Here is a 20,000-nt window from a genome sequence, read left to right on the forward strand (position 1 = left end):
ACTTTGAGACAGAAGGGTAGGAAGTGGACAGGGTGCGTGGGGAGATAGTCCGTCTGGGACACCCGCTCTGCAGTAGCACCCTGGGCCAGGAAACAGCAGTAAAAGGACACTCAAAGACGCTCGTTAAAACGTTTAATTTTACGATTATTTCGGCGCCGTAAGGAATTGCACGTTATTTGTTCTTCCTCACGCTTAAGATAAGCTGGGTATTAACCAGACAGTCTTGAGCTTTCTCCACCATCGCTGCCATGGTGTGGTGTCCGTTCTCCATCGTTAGTGGAGAACGGACTGACGTCATCTACTTTCCATAGTTTGTCAGTATTATAGTTTTTTTTACGAGTCTAGAATCGCAGTAGCCGCCATTTTGGCTCAGCCGGCTTGGTTTCCAGACCCCCCCCCCCCCCCCCCCCTGCTGTGAAACGAGCAGCGGTGATGTCACCTGGCCTCCGCTGTGCGTTTACCGTCTATTATTCTGCTCCTGAACAGCCTCCCGGCTCCGACGCTCCTCCAGGCTTGTTTGCATCTGCGGGTCGTGTTTACACGGCAACGCCACCGCCCACGCGCGTTGTGCCGGAACACGCTAAACGTCTGTTCTAGACACGTCTGCAGATGAAGAATCAAGCAGCCTTTCGCCAAAGTTATTTCCGAGGTCTTCCCTCACTGCTATGCGGTGAAAAGTCGTCGGGAGGCGTGCGTCGGGCGGGGCGGGCGGGGGGTTGTAACGGGGGGCATAGCGGGGGTGGGAGTGTGTGTGTCAGGGTGTTGTTGACAGGTGTTGAGAGGATGTATAATGCCGTCTCTCAGCTAGCTCATTAGAGGTGACCTCAGGAGGGTTTGGGCTGGAGACATGGCCCACTGGGATGTAAGGCCAAGGGGCCAGGCTATAGGTGGAGTGTGTGTGTGTGTGTGTGTGTGTGTGTGTGTGTGTGTGTGTGTGTGTGTGTGTGTGTGTGTGTGTGTGTATTACAATATACGTGTGTTTCAGAGCATTGATGCAGAGCGCACATAGCCTAACGGGGGCTTTTCAGCTGTTTTACTTCATTCTTTATTTAAAGGTTTTTAATGTGATTAAGGCTTACCCAAGGCGTGACTTCTAGCGTAACATGCTCCGTGCTCGGTGAGAACACGCCACCGCGCCGCCAGGGCCACGCGTGTCCCAGGAGCCTGGCAGAGACGAGCACGGATCAGCCCAGCGGCGCTGCAGACAGAGAAGTTTCCCTGGATCACCGGGAGAATTTTCTTAATTCAGTGCAGATGTTTGTGTTTTAGACCCCCCCCCCTCCCTTCCTCCACACACACACGCGTGCACAAACACACACACACACACACACACACACACACACACACACACACACACACACACAGACACACACACACACACAGACGCACACACACCTACACACACAAACCACACAGCTTCCCTAATCATTGGAGCAGCCCCAGAAGTGTGCCCTCAGCACTTTTCAGCCCACCGCCAAGCCAAACAATCCCAGGGTGCACCTCTGCCGGTGAGGCCGGCTGTCCAGGCCTCCCTCGGCAAGAGACGGGACAGGAAATGGGAATACGGCCGGCTCGTAGCGCCAAGTGGTGGAGGTGAGGGGAGGGTAAAGAGGGCCTGGAGGCTAAGTGAGGTGGTAGACCCGCCTGTTACTCTTGGCAGCCGGCTTGAGCCCTGGGAACAGGCCACCGTCTGCAGGGGAAGGAGTGTGTGTGTGTGTGTGTGTGTGTGTGTGTGTGTGTGTGTGTGTGTGTGTGTGTGTGTGTCAGCGGGTGTGAAAGTACACTTGACGGGGTACATGCGGTTGACTGCAACTGTGTCTGTGTATGCGTGTGGCCACGGGCCAGTGGGTGCCCGCATGTGTACATTTGCGTGTGTGTGTGTGTGTGTGTTGATGATTTATGGCGTACTGTGCAGTAAGCCGGCCTCTGCAGGGTGTTGTTTGGTTTGTGTGGTCAGGCTGGAGATGGGCCAGACGCTGGGCGGTGTGTTCGGCCGGCCGGTCGGTCCCTGGGCTCAGGGTTCGAGCCGTGCCTCGCCCAGCTGGCCGGCTGGCTGAGTAAACAAGCTGGACAGGAGAGTGTGGGTCTGACAGCGCAGCCAGAGGTGGACCTCCCAGACTCCTTCTCTGTCCCTCTCTCTCTCTCTCTCTCCATCTCTCTCTCCCCTCTCACTCCTTCTCTGTCCCTCTCTCTCTCTCTCCATCTCTCTCTCCCCTCTCACTTCTTCTCTGTCCCTCTCTCTCTCTCTCTCTCCATCTCCCTCTCCCCTCTCACTCCTTCTCTGTCCCTCTCTCTCTCTCTCCATCTCTCTCTCCCCTCTCACTCCTTCTCCCCACTCTGTCCTACCCTCTCTCTTTCTCTCTCTCTATGTCTCCATTTGTCTCTCTCCCCTCTCACTCCTTCTCCCCACTCTTTCCTACCCCCTCTCTCTCTCTCTCTCTATGTCTCCATTTGTCTCTCTCCCCTCTCACTCCTTCTCCCCACTCTTTCCTACCCTCTCTCTCTCTCTCTCTCTATGTCTCCATTTGTCTCTCTCCCCTCTCACCCCTTCACCCCTCTCTGTCCTACCCCCCCCCTCTCTCTCTCTCTCTCTCTCTCTCTCTCTGACACCTGAGCAGACAGGGGATCGAGGGTGTTGTAGTAGCAGACAGTAAGTGCTGTCTGAGTGCTGTGTGCTGTGTTGAGAGGATAAATAGTGTAATTACCCCAGGCTCTACGGATGGGGGGCAGTAATGGGCTATGGTGGAGGTACCCCAGGTATCACTTTCACACACTCCGAGGGGGTGTGTGTGTGTGTGTGTGTGGTGGGCGGTAACACTTAAAGACCATGCCTTCCTTAAAACAAGCCTCTCCTGGGGTTATATTCACCTCATGCTTGAAGTGTGCTTGTGTGTGTGTGAGAGAGAGTGAGAGAAAGAGGGAGAGAAAGAGAGAGAGCAAGAGAGAGAGAGAGAGAGAGTGTGTGTGTGAGAGAGTGTTTGTTTGTGTGTCTGTGTGTGGGTGGGTGTTTGTGTGTGAGTGTGTTTGTGTGTGTGTGTGTGTGTGTGTGTGTGAGAGAGAGAGAGACAGAGTGTGTGTGTGTGTGTGTGAGAGAGAGAGACACTGTGATCATGTTTGTGGTTTCATGACTGTGGTCTTTTCTCTTTCATCTGGTCATCTCAGCACCATGTCATTTAGATGAGACCGGGGGTCTGATCTGTGTCCAGGTCTGAGGTGACCGGCACTCAATAGAACGTTCTATCGCCCCCACCTGGACACACGGAGAAGAGCAGGCGACGGTGATAGGAGGTGTGCAGGATAAAGCACTTCAACCTGGCATTCCATGAGGTGCAGTTTTGGGACCAACACATTAAAAAGACGAGAAAGCGTTTTCATCGGTTTCAGTTTTAGCGGGTCTCCTCCAGCTGCTATTAAATCCCCCCATCGCTTTTCTATAACACCCACACTTATATCCACAAACACACACACACACACACACACACACAGGCCACAGCAGTGTATTTTACATGCTGGATGTGAGGTTAGCGGGCTGGCGGGCTCCTCCATAACTCAAGAAGAAGTTTTTCCACTTTCACGCTCCGTGCCGGGAGCGATGTGGACGGGACCGAGGTCGTATTTCAGCCTGGCACGCAGAGCCCCCGCTGGCTGCCTGCAGGGCTGTTATTGTCTGGGGCCCCGTCGGGTTATAAGCACCACTCTTGTCGGGGTACGCGACGCTTTGGCCCCCGGTGAAGATCCTCCCTTAACACCGTTCAGCCACCCGTCTGAAATAGGAATGTAATTGTAGACGATCATTCCGCCAGGGGTTTTGAGATGACACCAAATGGGGTTTTTTTGTGTGTGTTTGGGACTGTGGTGTTTTAGGTGTGTGTGTGTGTGTGTAGTGAGAGAGAGCGAGAGAGAGAGAGAGAGAGAGATTGAGAGAGGAGGGGGGGGGGGTGAGGGAGTTGTGTGCACCTAACGGTGTGTGAGTGAGTTTCTGAATGTGTGTATTTGTGTGTGTGTGTGTGTGGGTGTGTGTATGCGCGCGCGCACGATCGCGCATTTGCATCTGCATGCCTGAGGTGATGATGGGAGAAAGTACGCGGTGTCCTTCTCCACGCTCCATAATCTGCATTTCTCATCTGGCCTCCGCCAAGCCAGCTCTGATGATACACTCTCAACCCAAGAGCCTCTGACACCCCAGCTCTGCGCTCCACTGTTCCCCCAGCTTATCCAAGACCGGCGCCGCGGCGTGTGAAGCGGTGCAATGCAGCGGCGGACGTGAACCTCTTCTGTACCATCGCGGTGCACGAGAGCTGGTATGGGAGTCACACCTGGGGAGCGATGTGCAAGAGAGACTCCACAGCGCGGGCAGGTCCCTCCTCTGCCAGCTTATGCAACTCTTGGCAGGCCGTTATGGCTAACGTGCTGTAAAGAGACTGGGGCTTTGGCCCGTAGGAGGGAAATTAAAACCAGCTTTGGGGTTCGTCACAGCGGATCCCAGCTCTGACAATAGCTTCACTGTTGGGAGCGCCACTTTCGTGGGAACGCGGTACGCTTTTTAAAATAAATGTTGAAGAAAGAGTGAAGTGGTCTGTATTTTCCCCCCAGCCGCGGTACTTTGGGGGGTTTTGCCTAGCCTAGCACAGCCCAGGTTAGCCTAGCACAGCCCAGGTTAGCTCAGCCCAGCCTAGCCCACCCCACCCCAGCCCAGTTCAGACAGGGGTGAACTCCTCACAGCTCCCCTTCTCTCTTCCCCTCAGGCAGGGTTCGAGTTATAATCTGAGCTTCGTGGGGGTCTCTAAAATAACGAATTTTAGGGGCAGAGATAAATAAATAATAGCCTAATGGGTGCACTTTCCGTTAAAGAGGGAGACGTCACTGCTCAACACAGCAGCCCACCAGCCCACTTTTGTATCCCAAACGGTAGGCAGCTGCCTGCTGCCTTGCTGTCTAGCGAGGCAGTATCCTTCGGAGGCAGTGTTTTTGTCTGAAGTTGCGTGGACAGGATTTTGGATTGAGACGGACTTCCAAGGAAGCAATGCGTAACGACGTCATGATGTCATTTCGCTAAATACATGTCGGTCAATCATCACTAAAATATTATTCTGGAAAAAGTGTTTCCTGTGTAACAGAACTTTGTAAAAGTTGTCAAAACGAAAAGGCAACTTGCCGGCCAGCTAACGAGTTCCCAAATAAATGCTTGTCTAATATGTTAGCCTAGTATTTGACTAACGTTACCTGTAGCCATCAAGAATGGTCCTAGCTTCAGATGAAGGAACAAGTTCGTTTTTTGTATCCTGTTCTTTAAACAACTGCTAAGACAACAATATTGTAAGGCAGTTACTTTAGCTACGTAGCTAGCTAAAGATTAACTAGCGTAGCCTAAGTTAGTTAAAGTCGCACTGAAACGGACGTTTGAGATCATCCAACTTCCGTAGATTGACGTATTTTCGACGCAAACAAGCTATGAGGGTGGGACATAATGTTTAGAGGAATTTGATTGGAACATTGACAAGTGGACAGGTTTTAAGAACTTTAGACAGATTCGATAGAAGGATAGCATTGATTGACGGGTGGATGTCTTGAGATTATTGGCCTAAAATCTAAGGTACCTGTTGTCGTCATTGCACGTGACCTACCGTTTTCCAGGAAGTAAGAAATTATATTAATTATATTAATTATAATATTAATTACATTGCAAAAAATATTAAAATAATGGTTGTTGGGTAATGTATTCGCGACCCCCACAGATGTATGATTTTAGTGCTTTCATGGGAGCTCAGACCCGTCCTCATAGCTCAGCTCCCATTGGCTCCCACCTAACTCCAACCCTGCCCTAAGGCTTTTAGCTACGGACGCACTGCAATCAAACAGAGGCATCACTTTTTCCTGCCTAAATATGGATCATAAAATGCTACTGGTTTCCCTTATAACCTGTACAGAGCTGTGTGTGTGTCCTCATTAAACACACTGTGGTGATGTTCTCATTGCTGTAGAGATGTTGTCAACGCTGGCATCGTATGATTAAGAGTTATCCCAGGTGTGGTGGGAATCCACCCTGGCACTCTTCCGGCTGTTCTGGGGGTGGGGGCGGAGTCCGGAGATAGGGGTGGGTGGGTGGGGGGGGTGTTGAGAAAAGAATACATGGAGGGGGGGTTGGAGGGGGGTGTTCAGGTCATAGCACTGTCTGGCTCAACCGCTGCTCTGTACACCTCCTGCCATTCTGACTGAATAAAACTCTAGCGGCGCGTTTCGTCTCTGAGGAAGCCCCTCGAACACAGACACAGAATGCCGCCGCCCACTCAGAGTCAGAGACCTGTTATAGCAGCTGTGCTCCAGAACACTGTTGGGGGCTGCAACAGACCCCCCCCCCCCCCCCCCCGCCATGAGAACAAGGGGAAACAACATTCTACTGTGGTCTGTTCTGTGAGGACAGGATCGGTTCAAGTCTGGAACATTTGCATTGAGGAGCACATCTTAAATTGACGAACACATTTAAAAAACTTGAAGCACTGGTTATGCTCTTAGATTCTTGTTTAGAAAGGAGGTGCACTTATGATTTCTGGTGACAAGTAGTTCTCTTGAGTACCTTGTAAGTCGCTTTGGATGAAATGGTCTGCTAAACGACTGTAACGTAATGTAACGTAATGTAATGAAACATGAAATTTGTGTTTTTTTGTCTTCTTGCCCATAAAAACAGAAAGTAAATTGTGTGAAACACGCTCTGCTCCTGCCCTGGGACATTGAATGGGACGAGTGTTAGTCAGTCAGTGAGCTTTTGTGGGCTGGACCACAAGTGAGAAGTGTGTTCTGTTACTAATAAAACAGTTGTGTGTGGAGAATCAGGCTTGAACAAATACAAGTGCGTTGCTAAGTGATTTCAAACTTTAGTCAGTCGGACATCATTAAATACTTGGCAAACTATACAAGCTCTGGGAGCTGTCTTTGCTTAACCCTATGGACATACAGGTAGGAGGTTTTGTACTTCTGTGTAAATATTTAGGTGTGTTTAAAACGTCAAACATATATTGATATAGAACGTGATCTGTGTATCTAATGTGCGTTAGTGTGTGGTGTTATGCTAGCCTAATTGTTGGCTCTGGAATTGGAAGGATATCTTTTGGTTTGATAATGCTGAAATCAGGCTCAAGGCTTCCTTGTCCAACATGTGACTCAGACACCCAACTCCCTCCGTAGCCCGGTGATCCTTCCGAGCCTCTCTCTCTTTCTGTTCTCTCTCCCCTTCTCTTTTATTCAACCCACACGCTCTATCTCTCCCTCTCTTCTTCCTTCTCTCCCTCCCTTTTTCTCACTCTCTCATTCTCTCTCCTTCATTCCCCATCCAATGACCCCTGTAAATCATCCTGTTCTCATTAGGTGTGTGTGTGTGTGTGTGTGTGTGCAGGTCTGCTCACGCCCCCCCCCCCCCCCCCCCCCCTCCACCTCCCGCGCCCCGCGTCTTACAAGATGAGCTATGTAGAAGGCGGAATCACTCATTTCCCTGTTGGAGTGTCAGGCAGGGATTACACGGTGTGTGTTGGGAGTAGTAGAGCGGAGAGTGACTCATTCGTCCCGTGTTCACGTGTTCCTCCCCCGCTCTGCCCGGTGCTGCTGATGAGATACGTCACCGATGGACGCGTGACAGGATTCCTTGTCCCTTAGTCACGACTCTGACCCTGCAACGTCCCAGCCACTCCAGCTAGCTTCGGAAATGAGCGTTCCTCACACATAACGGGCACAGATGTGTTATTAAAAAGTTGGGGAAAAGGATCATAAGAGTGTGCGACCGGGCAGAATTGAGCATTTTGTGTATGTTTGCTTGTTTTCGTGTTTTACTCTTGATAACTGTAACCGCTTCCTACTGTATTGCGGGGAGTTTGACGACTTCCTGTTTCCTGTGCGCTTTCCAGGGAGACATCCAGCAGCTGATGATTGTATCGGACCACCGCGCGGCCTACGACTACTGCGAGCACTACAGCCCCGACTGCGAGGTGCCCGTGCCCGACCAGCCCCAGAACCAGGACCCCAACACGGACGAATATGTGAGTGGCGTCATCTCATCGCCTCCTTCCTCTCCTTTCGTCCAACCAGCATTTCACACGCTCACACACTCTCTTTCTCAGCTGATTCCTCTAAATCAACACAAATCACTGAATCGTCGAGACCCATCGGTGCCGTCGCGAAAAGCCGCGGCCTCCCGGTCGAGACGCGTAGCATCTCCGTCCGCCGCTGGCGTGCGGGCAGTAAGGCGGCCCCGATTGGCGGCCACCGGTGGCGTCCCAGGCCCGTTCCCGAACCCGAGGGAAAGCCTCTGATCTTGACCGGAGATTGGGTGCGCCAGCTCTTCTGGTTTCTGAAGGTCATGGCCGCTCGTTCTCCACCGATTGGCGTTATATACCGCAATACCCCCGATCCCCGCTCTCCGTCTGGGTTGGACGGGCCGCTGGAAAGAGCGACGCCGCTGAGAGGGAAAAGTGGGCCGGCCCCTGCCAGGAGAAAGTGCTGATGGGGGGAAACGCAACTGATCCCCCTCCACAGAGAGAGCGCCTCAAATATGCAGGGATGAGAGCTGGCGTTCTTGCTTAAGCCTGTATTCCTTCCGTCTCCGAGCCGAATCGAGGTCTGCGTCGGGACGCGTGTCCAAGGTACACCGCCGTGACACAGCGGAGACGAATCGTCTCCAGGGAAGGCGAGGCGCTCGACTGGTCGACCGCGCCCGTGGCCGCTCTCCAGGAGAGGATAACTCACCGCCCTGTCCTCGGGGCGCTAGATACAGCGTGCTGAGTCGGCTGTCGGGCGCGGGGCAGCACGTGGGGGTATTAGAAAACGACACGCGGTCCACGGGACTCCGCCCCTGTCGAGTGTGACAGTTAAAAAACAAGCGGAGAAGAGATTTGTTTTTCTGTCTGTAACATCGTTGTGGTTGCGCAACTCTTGCTCTTGTCGGGACGCCAGGAGAGTGAGAGGGGGAGTCCCACATTCCCGACCGGATTCAGAATCCGGGTCAGAGCCAGGTCCCCAGGAGCTCCAACCCTGGTCCCTGGTTCCACACCCAGATGAGTGATGATGCAGAGATGATAGCATTTATTGTAACGCTATTAAGGTTTCATAGAGTGCCTGATTCATGTCACCTCAGGGAACACATAAGTCTCTCTCTCTCTCCCTCTCTCTCTCTCTTCCTCTCTCTCTCTCTCTTTATTATGTTGACATTATTTCTAAGCCTCTCTCTATCGTTCTTTTCCTCCGGAGCAGAAAGAGGAGGAGGACAGCTACTACTATGAGTACCCGTACTATGAGGACATGGACGGCAAGCCTTACGAGTCGTCCCCTGACGCAGAGGAGACCGCCACAGAAAAGGTGCTCTCTCCGTTCCCTCTCGTCGTCCATCCCTCTCTCTTCCCTCTCTCCCACCCATCCCTCTCTCTCCCCATCCTTCTCTCCCAACCATCCCTCTCTCTCCCCATCCCTCTCTCCCTCCATCGCTCTATCCCTCCATCCCCCCATCTCTCTCTCTCTCTCCCACCCATCCCTCTCTCTCCCCATCCTTCTCTCCCTCCGTCGCTCTATCCCTCCATTCCCCCATCTCTCTCTCTTTCTCTCTCTCTCCCACCCATCCCTCTCTCTCCCCATCCTTCTCTCCCTCCGTCGCTCTATCCCTCCATTCCCCCATCTCTCTCTCTCTTTCTCTCTCTCTCCCTTTGTCCCTCTCTCCGCCCACCCCTCTCCCTCCCTACCCCCCCCCCCCCCTCCCTCCTCTCTGTCCCTCTCACACGGGCTCTGTCCCTCTATGTGAGAGCTTTTATGAAAAACCAAAGTCATCTGGTCAGAGAAGCCCACAGCAGTCATGTTGAGTGCCGTCTGACCCAGCATGCTCAGCGGTGGTTGTTATTGTACTAACCAGAGTAGCTACTATGTCCTTCCATTCCTCCATGTATCTACATGTGTGTTCGTTTCCTGTCTCCCCCTCCAGGTGCCCCTGGCTGACCGCGTGGTGACCTCCGTGAGGGAGGTGGCGACCTCTGGCGGGAGTGTCCGGGAAGCGGCCGGCGCCGAGGGCAAAGTCGTGACCGGCGTCCCCGCCGGCGGCTCCTCAAGCAGCAGCAGCTCCGCCGGAGCGGGCACCCGGGTGTCCGGCGGCGGGGCGGCGGGCGCAGGGGCGGCGGGCGCCACCGGCTCCGAGGACACGTACGGCGAGGAGACCAGCCCGTACGACAGCTACGACAGCTACGGCAACTACGAGACGTACTACGACGAGACCACGGCCAAGCCCGACACCGAAACCGACTCCCGGCGCGTCACCATCACCGGTACCGGCACCGACGGCGAGCTGGACCTGGGCCTGGGCTCCAAGGTGGACCTGGGCACCGGAGCGGGCATCGAGGAGAAGGGCATTCCGACCGGCGATGGATCCTCGGTCACCACCATCATAAGCAACAGGACCTCCGTGAGTTCCAAAACAGTCTTTCTCTCTCTGTGTCGGTGAGAAGTATCGGGCGCGTCCAGTACGTTCTCCTGTGAGTGGCGTTACGGTAGCCGTAACGCGGGGTAACTGCTTGTAATCGGTGCACATCCGTAAAAAGAGTATTCCCCACTGCTGTTTTAGCTGTCTCTCCTAGCGTGGCGCCTTTTCTCGTGGACTCACTCGCCATACTTCAACCATCCTCTCTTTCTCTGTGTCCAGGTGGGAGGAGCCTATGACGATAACTATGGTGAGGGTGTCGACCTGTACGGAGAGGAGGAATACAGCATCGGAGGAGGTGGCGGAGGCGGCGGCGGCGGCAGCAGCAGCACCATCACCCTCGGGGGCGGGTCCATGTCAGGCGGCGACGGTTCGGTTTCCGTCGGCGGTGGTTCCGTGTCGACCGGTGGTGGCGGCGGCGGTTCCATGTCAACCGGCGGCGGCGGCGGCGGTGGCGGTGGCGGTTCCGTGTCGACCGGTGGTGGCGGCGGCGGTTCCATGTCAACCGGCGGCGGCGGCGGCGACGGCGGCGGTGGCGGTTCCGTGTCGACCGGCGGCGGCAGTTCTGTGTCGACCGGCGGAGGTTCCGTGTCCGTCGGCGGGGGTTCCGTGTCGACCGGCGGAGGTGGCGGTTCCGTGTCCGTCGACGGCGGTTCCGTTTCGACCGGCAGAGGTGCCGGTTCCGTGTCCGTCGGCGGCGGTTCCGTGTCGACCGGTGGTGGCGGTGGCGGCGGTGGCGGCGGCGGAGGCGGTTCTGTGTCGACCGGCGCGGGCGGCGGTTCCGTGTCCGTCGGCGGCGGCTCGTCCAGAGTGGGAGGCGGAGGTGCCAGCGCCGGCGCGGGAGCCGGGGGGTCGGTCGCCACGGGAACGGGCCACGTCGAGGCCGGGGAGGACGAGTACGGAGACCTGGACGGGTTCACGGAGGAGCACATCACCGACTACGGAGACAAGGACCTGTACGACGCCTACGGAGACCTGGACTACACTGACCAGGAGGGCAAGGTGCTGCCCGCAGAGACGGACGAGTGGACAGGACAGGTAGGAATGAACGGCCTCACACACTTCACTGATGACAGGGACTAGCGTCTGCTAAATGACCATGATGATGATGACGATGACGACGATGACAACGATGATGATGAAAATGATGATGATGATGAAAATGATGATGATGATGATGATGATAGTGAAATCAATATTGATTGTTTGTGTGTGCGCGTGTGTGTGTGTGTGTGTGTGAACCACCCTCAGGTTGACGGAGCCCGTGGGGAAAAGGGCAATAAGGGAGAGCCTGCTGTCATCGAGCCTGTGAGTATCTGACTTTAGACAAGTGTGTGAGCAAGTCTCAGTGTGCACGTCTACACACTGAGTAACCCGATAGGACATCATACTGGACCCTAGAGGACAGGCGCTCTGGTTCCGGTACCTAATCAGAACCGTGCTGCTGGGTCCTGGGGGCCCCGGTCCTGGGCCTGCCAGGCTGAGATGGGGGTAAACAGACGGACTACGTCTGCAGGGAACATCGTGGATGATCTGAGGTGTCTAAACACTCTCTTGGCCAGGGTAAACACGGAGAGAGAGAGAGAGAGAGAGAGAGAGAGAGAGAGAGAGAGAGAGAGAGAGAGAGAGAGAAGGAGAGAGGGGGAGGGAGGGGGAAGGGAGAGAGAGGGAGGGAGAGAGAGAGGGAGAGAGAGAGAGAGAGGGAGAGAGAGAGAAGGAGAGAGGGGGAGGGAGGGGGAAGGGAGAGAGAGGGAGGGAGAGAGAGAGGGAGAGAGAGAGAAGGAGAGAGGGGGAGGGAGATAGAGAGAGGGGGAGAGAGTGAGATGAGAGACAGAGGGAAGGAGAGAGAGAGAGGAAGGGAGAGAGGAAGGGAGAGAGAGTGAGAGAGAGGGGGGGTAGGATAGAGCGGGGAGAAGGAGTGAGAGAGGAGAGAGATAAATAGAGAGACAGAGAGAGAGAGACAGAGAAAGAGAGAGCGAGAGAGAGCATTGGGGTGGGTGTACATGCTTATAAGGAGAGGGAGGGAGAGAGAGAGGGAGAGAGAGAGAAGGAGAGAGGGGGAGGGAGATAGAGAGAGGGGGAGAGAGTGAGATGAGAGACAGAGGGAAGGAGAGAGAGAGAGGAAGGGAGAGAGGAAGGGAGAGAGAGTGAGAGAGAGAGGGGGTAGGATAGAGCGGGGAGAAGGAGTGAGAGAGGAGAGAGATAAATAGAGAGACAGAGAGAGAGAGACAGAGAAAGAGAGAGCGAGAGAGAGCATTGGGGTGGGTGTACATGCTTATAAGGAGAGGTTTAACTCATTGAACTAGAGCCATAGCTGCCATCCAACTTTTTGTTTCTCCGCAAGGCTGGACTTGATTTAAGTGTTTGTTCATATAGAGGAAGCAAGAGAAATCATTAGTCATGCTTAATTCAGGATTCCCTGGAGAATCCCATGGATCTTCTTAATGAAGTCCACAACTGAACAAGCACACCAACAGATGTCTCCCTTCAAAAGCATGTCACTGGACTTGTGAACTGTGTATACTGCATGTGTGTGGGACATGTCCGTGTTTGTGTGTGTGTGAGTGTCTTTGTGTGTGTGTGTGTGTGTGTGTGTGTGTGTGTGTGTGTGCGCGCGTGCGTGTGTGTTATACCACCCAGACTGAGGACTTTAGTTGTCCAACTTGCACAGATTGTTAATCAACAAGAAGTGACACCGCCAGTTCAATCCCACTTCCCTGATGACATCCCCCTCCTCACACAGACACACACACACACACACACACACACACACACACACACACACACACACGCACAGACACACACACACACACACACACACACACACACACACACACACAGGCCTGGACTGTGTTTACTGCTGTGATCAGTCACTCTAAGCCTGGGTTAAACATCGCAGGCTATCCATCTAAACACAGCCATCAAATCTTTGACATCAGCCCTGGGGAGCAATGTGATGACACACACACACACACACACACACACACACACGGCTTAGAGAATGTGTGGGAGCAGAGAAAAGGTCTTTTTGTTTGGAAAACCCAAAAAAGACTGAGATCCTGTGATTCTCCTGCGAGTCTCTGGATTGTGTTTATGTGAGGTTTGTCGCCAAAACACAGCAAGAATCTGCTCTGCCTCCACAACAAACAAACAAGAATATGGGATTCCTCTTGATGCCATATGGGAAAGAAGAAGCATGTCCTTACAAACGCTGCCTTTCTCATAACAGTGCCACACCCCTACACACAGCAGTACTCTTCTGTTGCATGCTGGGAACTGGAAGGATATAGACAATTCTTTATTTTCTATTTTGGATTGGACTAAGAGAGATTACCTGCAGAGCCCCCCCCTGTGTTCTTACTTACCTACATCCTCTCCCTAACCGAGCCCTGGAGCATTCTGGGAGATCTGAGTGAACTGTACAGGTGTAAGCATGTGTGGAGGCCCAACCAGCCAATAGCAGGGCGCATTGAAGCTTTTGGCACACCTCTGATCATCTCAGATCTCCACAGGTGCACAGGTGCACAGGGGAGAAGGTTCTAGAGCCAGAACCCCTCCCTGGGTGTTAGAGATGATTACTGCTCTTCAGTCCTCCCTTCCCTCCAAATGGATCTCCAGCCTGAGATGAAATGACAGGCAGGAATTTACATTACTGTGAGTTGGATGGATAGGGGGATATGTTAAGACAAGTAGGCCACACATGTGTGTTTAATGATGAATGGGTATGGATTAATGAGCAAACACACACAAACACACAAACACACACACACACACACGCACACAGATACTGTACACACACAAATATGATGCCGTGTGATGGTTGTGGTGGCTGTGCCAGTGTTAACAGTGTTCTGCCTCTCCGATTTGAGTTTGTGTCGTGTTTCTGAAGGGTGTTTCTGATGCGTTTGTATGTGTTTCTGAAGTGTGTGTTTCTGATGTGTTTGTGGATTTCATAGTGTGTTTCTGAAGTGTGTTTCTGATGTGTGTTTGTGTGTGTTTCTGAAGTGTGTGTTTCTGAAGTGTGTGTTTCTGATGTGTGTTTGTGTGTGTTTCTGATGTGTGTTTGTGTGTGTTTCTGATGTGTGTTTGTGTGTGTTTCTGAAGTGTGTGTTTCTGATGTGTGTTTGTGTGTGTTTCTGATGTGTGTTTGTGTGTGTTTCTGATGTGTGTTTGTGTGTGTTTCTGAAGTGTGTGTTTCTGATGTGTGTGTTTGTGATGTGTTTCAGGGCATGCTGGTGGAGGGTCCGCCTGGGCCTGAAGGACCAACAGTAAGTACCTCTCTCTCTCTCTCTCTCTCTCTCTCTCTCTCTCTCTCCTCTCTCCTCTCTCCTCTCTCTATCCTCTCTCCTCTCTTAATTCTCTCTTCTCTCTCTTTCTCTCTGTCTTTTTCTATCTTTCTCTCTGCCTATTTATTTTACACCTTTCTGTATCTCTCTCTCTCTCTCTCTCTCTCTCTCTCTCTCTCTCTGTGTTTATTTCTATCTCTCTCTCTTTTGTCTATCTCTCTCTGTCTCTTTCTGCTCTCTGTCTCTCAAATAGAGAGAGTGGTGAACTCTGTCCAGTACTTCATGCTGTATTTATCCATGAATCCTAAGCAGGAACATGGTGTAACACATTTAACGTCAATCTCCCCAGAGAGAGGTGGAGCCGCCCAGATGTTCCTCAATGTGAAGGAGGAGAGCATTCATACATTATTTATTTAGATTATTTTTTTTAAATGCACGACACGCTCACTCTTGTGCGCTATTTGACCCCAAAGTGATGCACGGAACCTGCAGCTCTCCTAGACCCAAGGAGAGAGGCAGGCTCACACAGACGGACGGACAGATAGACAAACACACGGCCAAACGGACGATCCCGTCAAAGACGTCTCACCTAGCAGATAGCCACAGAATTCCTCACCTATTCTTTCAGCCCACGAGTGGGAATTATGTAAAGACTTTTGTGTTCTCCGTTTTGTGAAGTAGTATTGTATCGCTTCTCTGTGTGCATGTGTGACTGTGTGTGTGTGTGTGTGTGTGTCTGATGATATTTGTTGTTCCCTGCAGGGTCTTCCTGGACCCCCAGGTTCCTCTGGCCCCCCAGGCAGCGCTGGAGACTCTGGTGAGAGGGTGAGTATCGTCACACCACCGCTGGTCCGAGGATCCACACTAGAATCTGCGGTAGAGAAACAGTACTTATCCATTCTCCCCCTCTCTCTCTCTCTCTCTCTCTCTCTCTCTCTCTCTCTCTCTCTCTCTCTCTCTCTCTCAGGGTCCTAATGGTCGTGCTGGTCTGCCTGGAGCCGATGGGCTGCCAGGACCTCCAGGGACTGTCCTCATGCTGCCTGTAAGTAAATATGAGTATTGGACTGTTTGAGTGGAAGATATCTACAGATACTGCTCCGTGGGTGGATGGAACATGTGTAGAGTTCTCTCTCACGTGTCATGTAGGCACTTTAATACTAGTTTGTTTTTGCTGGCATACTTTACCTCACATCTTCCCACACTTGCCTCAATGCCGGCTGGCTAGCGTCCCTGCTGCGTTTAGCATGCTGGTCACGCGTTTCATCGCTTAGGTCTGATGAAGCTCATCTGGTCTCTCTCCTCCTCCTCCTCTCTCTCTCCTTGAGGTGGTGTGAGTCATGCCGGTTGATGTTAGAGAGAGCTCAGTGGGCCGGGCTGTCCGAGTGTTTGAAGCTGTGTGTTTTCCCGTGTCCACTGTCCAGAGCAGAGCGTTATCCACATGTGTTTGTCTGTGGAATGCAGGGGGAGCCTCCTTTATTAAACTCCCTTCCTCTATGGGCTTGGCCCATGTAGAGTGCACATGTACACGTCAGCACTCTAGCACCTCCTAGTGTCACATTTTGGTAACTGTTCACTGTTGGTAGCTGGTGACAGTTGCAGTATGAGATCATAAATAATCATAGATGTTTTTTTTTTTCTTTTTCCTTTTTAATGATCCTAGCAAACGTCCAATCACTCTTTCATCTTCATCTATTCCTCTTTCTACCACTCTATTCCTCCACGTTCTCCTCTTTATATGTTCCTGCCATGCCCCATATCCTCTCCCCCCACTCTCTTAATAAGATAATTAGGCTACCCCTGCCTCCCCGCCCCCCCCTGCCCCACATTCTTCCACCCAAATGAGAGTGATTGGTGGGCTTTCAGGAAGTCATCCAGCCATAGACAGGAAGTGAGGCAGGATTGTGGGTTTCCTGTAATCACAGCTGCTGAAGTTAAAAAGCTAGCATTCCTGTTCAAAGAGCCAGTTAGCTCTGCTTCTGGCCCGTTAGCCTGCTGCTAGCTCATTAGCCTGCTGCTAGCCTGTTAGCCTGCTGTTAGCGGCTGGGGCTGCTCCTGCTGCTGTGTATGATTAGTTCTACAGATGTGCTGTGGAGGTCTCAGGGGCGCTCGGTGGCCTCTGGGAAAGTTGTGTGGAGGAAGGTTGCTTTTTTACTGCAGCCTGTCTGGTCTGGTCGAGGTTCACCAGTCAAGCAGTACAGGCCTCCAACCCCTTGAAATAGGATCCATCATCCAGCCTATTACATCTAATGAGAACCATGTCTATGGTGGCAGCTTGTTAGCCTAGCCTGACTGTGTTTTTGTGAGGGTCTATGAGTGCAGAAGATAACCTACTCTTAATGTGGCCCAGGTTTGGATGGAAGTTCCACCATTTGATTGGTTATGAATATTCTGTCATCGCCTCTCAGAGGGAGACTGGCCAGGCTGTGTGATTGCGGCTGGTCAGTTGTTTTCTGTCCCTGGCACTGGTGCTGGCAGAGTCAGGGTCTGGCTGGAGGCACAGAGGGTGTCTCCCCCTAAGAGAGACATGCTGGACAGATGGCATGGAAACAGAGACAGACAGACAGACAGACAGACAGACAGACAGACAGACAGACAGACAGACAGACAGACAGACAGGCAGGCAGACAGACAGACAGACAGACAGACAGACAGACAGGCAGACAGACAGACAGACAGACAGACAGACAGACAGACAGGCAGACAGACAGACAGGCAGACAGGCAGTCAGGCTGATGGATATCGCTTTGACAGCGACAATGTTTGAAAGGAAAAATGTATATTGTAGAGGAAAGTAACATATCAAATATCATGAGAGCAATGTAGCTGTTGTTGGTAGTTGGTTGATGGCTGCCAAATTCAGTCCTGTGTTTGCGATCCCTGGTTACATTGTCATGGTTTCACCCTTATTTGTACAGAAAACAACTGCAGAGGACTCTGAGCATAATGCAGTCGCAGATGTTGGGCAGATAGGAGCCCATTGTTTTGTTGTGTTAACCTGTGGTGTAATGCTCACAGTCCACCACTAGATGCCAGTAGAACGATTCTGGCTTTAAACAGTCGATGGAACAGTCACGGACAGCTGTTCAAGCTCCAAACAAACATTGTTTTGTAACAGGAGATTAAAAATTCAAGATGTCTTTATTTGTCACATGTAATATACAGTGTACAGTCACAGTGAAATGTTGCTGCTGACTCCAAGATTATGTTCAATACAGATAAACTCCAATACTCAATTTACAAATCGCAAATTTACAAGTTACACATTTACAAATCAACACAATAAGTACCGTTTCTATGGTCTTGGCCTCTTTGCACCATTTTCTGTCTTCTATTTTCTGTCTTCTCTTTGTCCTCGATCACTCTCTAGCTGTTCTGTCTCCAGTCTTCTCTTGTTCACCTTGGACCGGCCTCGTCTGCGTTAGAGCTGGCTGGTGTGACTCATGGTTGCAGGTCCCGGTTCTGACTGAGTTCTGTCATTCTCTTTAGTTCCGGTTCAGCTCTGGTCCCGGTTCTGACTGAGTTCTGTCATTCTCTTTAGTTCCGGTTCAGTTCTGGTGCCGACTCCGGACAGAAGGGACCTGCTGTCTCAGCGCAGGAGGCCCAGATGCAAGCCATCATGCAGCAGGCCAGGGTAAGAGCTCACACACACGCACACACACACACACACACACACACAATCACACACACACACACACACACACACACACACACACACACACTGCCCTATAGGACCCCCCACCCCCCCCTCAAACACACAGACACATATATACACTGTCTTTCTTACCCCCCCACTCCTCCACACACACACTGTCCTACCCCCCCCCCCACACACACACCCCCACACTCACACATACAATGTTTCACCCCCCTCACGACCCCCGACACACACACACACACACACACACACACACACACACACACACACACACACACACACACACACACACACAGTCTTACCCCCACACATACAAACTTCATTAACCATGTATTTCTCCTTTCCACAGCTGGCGATGCGTGGTCCTACAGGCCCAATGGGTTTGACTGGTAGACCTGGTCCTCTGGTACGTACTGCAGCCTCTCCTGTCACACACACACACACACACACACACACACACACACACACACACACACACACACACACACACACAAAGCCTGAACAAATACTAGTAAATACTAGTTTGAGGCTGAAGACAGACTGATTGCTGTGTGTTCCTCCAGGGTTCTCCAGGTGTCTCTGGACTGAAGGGAGATTCTGGAGATTCTGGTCCTCAGGTAAGACGCCCCGACACCACACCCTGTCCTTCCAGGTCCCTCTCACCTACCTGTCCCCGTCGGATGGACAGCTGTCTCCTGTCCTCTCTGGACCATGTCCAGACCTGCTTTCTTCCTCTCCAGTCACATCTGGATTTCTGTATATTTTGCATCTGTTGTAAATGTGTATTCTAGTCTGGATTGTGTTGCTATGTTGTCTTTTGACGCCGTAACAGCGCAGTTTGGAACCAGGGCGGCTGTGGCACAGGGGGTAGAGCGGGTCGTCCGATGATCATAGGGTTGGCGGTTCGAATCCCGGCTCCTCCTGTACACTGAACCGCAGATTGCTCCCAATGAGCACCTAGCACCTTGCATGGCAGCTGCCGCCATTGGTGTGTGAATGTGTGTTGAATGGGTGAATGAGAGGCCATAGTAAAGTGCTAAAAGTGCTACAGTATATAAGTGCAGTCCATTCCCCCTGTCCTCTGGTCAGTCAGTGTTGTCCTCTAGTCAGTCAGTGTTGTCCTCTGGTCAGTCAGTGTTGTCCTCTAGTCAGTCAGTGTTGTCCTCTAGTCAGTCAGTGTTGTCCTCTAGTCAGTCAGTGTTGTCCTCTAGTCAGTCAGTGTTGTCCTCTAGTCAGTCAGTGTTGTCCTCTAGTCAGTCAGTGTTGTCCTCTAGTCAGTCAGTGTTGTCCTCTGGTCAGTCAGTGTTGTCCTCTAGTCAGTCAGTGTTGTCCTCTAGTCAGTCATTGTGTCCACACTGTGGGTCCAGACCCCAGTAATGATCTTCTCTTCCTCTGCCTCAGGGACCACGTGGCCCTCTGGGTTCTCCTGGACCCAGCGGAAAGCCTGGCAGGCGGGTAAGTGTCCCACCACGCACAGAACAGCCTAGACTAACCACCACGCACAGACCACTCTAGACTAACCACCACGCACAGACCAGTCTAGACTAACCACCACGCACAGACCAGCCTAGACTAACCACCATGCACACACCAGTCTAGACTAACCACCACGCAC

The 20,000-nt window shown here is 52.3% G+C and overlaps 2 protein-coding genes across 2 annotated transcripts in view; both read left to right on the forward strand.

Annotated features, from left to right (window-relative positions):
• Window positions 1–11,527, forward strand: part of LOC311312592 (uncharacterized protein) — a gene marked incomplete at both ends in the record, with an annotated part of 71,892 nt that extends 60,365 nt beyond the window's left edge. The window contains 4 exons of the mRNA XM_084442552.1: window positions 7,896–8,027; window positions 9,238–9,342; window positions 9,956–10,429; window positions 10,667–11,527. Of these exons, the coding sequence (XP_084298678.1) occupies window positions 7,896–8,027; window positions 9,238–9,342; window positions 9,956–10,429; window positions 10,667–11,527 (1,572 nt within the window). The remainder of the gene's footprint in view (window positions 1–7,895; window positions 8,028–9,237; window positions 9,343–9,955; window positions 10,430–10,666) is intronic.
• LOC311312381 (uncharacterized protein) overlaps window positions 11,350–20,000 on the forward strand; it is a 42,363-nt gene continuing 33,712 nt past the window's right edge. Inside the window, exons 1-9 of the mRNA XM_084442317.1 lie at window positions 11,350–11,482; window positions 11,696–11,752; window positions 14,671–14,712; window positions 15,493–15,555; window positions 15,698–15,772; window positions 18,269–18,361; window positions 18,735–18,791; window positions 18,949–19,002; window positions 19,787–19,840. Coding sequence (XP_084298443.1) covers window positions 14,674–14,712; window positions 15,493–15,555; window positions 15,698–15,772; window positions 18,269–18,361; window positions 18,735–18,791; window positions 18,949–19,002; window positions 19,787–19,840 — 435 coding nt within the window. The 5' untranslated portion in view covers window positions 11,350–11,482; window positions 11,696–11,752; window positions 14,671–14,673. The remainder of the gene's footprint in view (window positions 11,483–11,695; window positions 11,753–14,670; window positions 14,713–15,492; window positions 15,556–15,697; window positions 15,773–18,268; window positions 18,362–18,734; window positions 18,792–18,948; window positions 19,003–19,786; window positions 19,841–20,000) is intronic.

This window comes from Borostomias antarcticus (assembly GCF_949987555.1).
Source record: "Borostomias antarcticus genome assembly, chromosome: 8".
NCBI lineage: Eukaryota > Metazoa > Chordata > Actinopteri > Stomiiformes > Stomiidae > Borostomias > Borostomias antarcticus.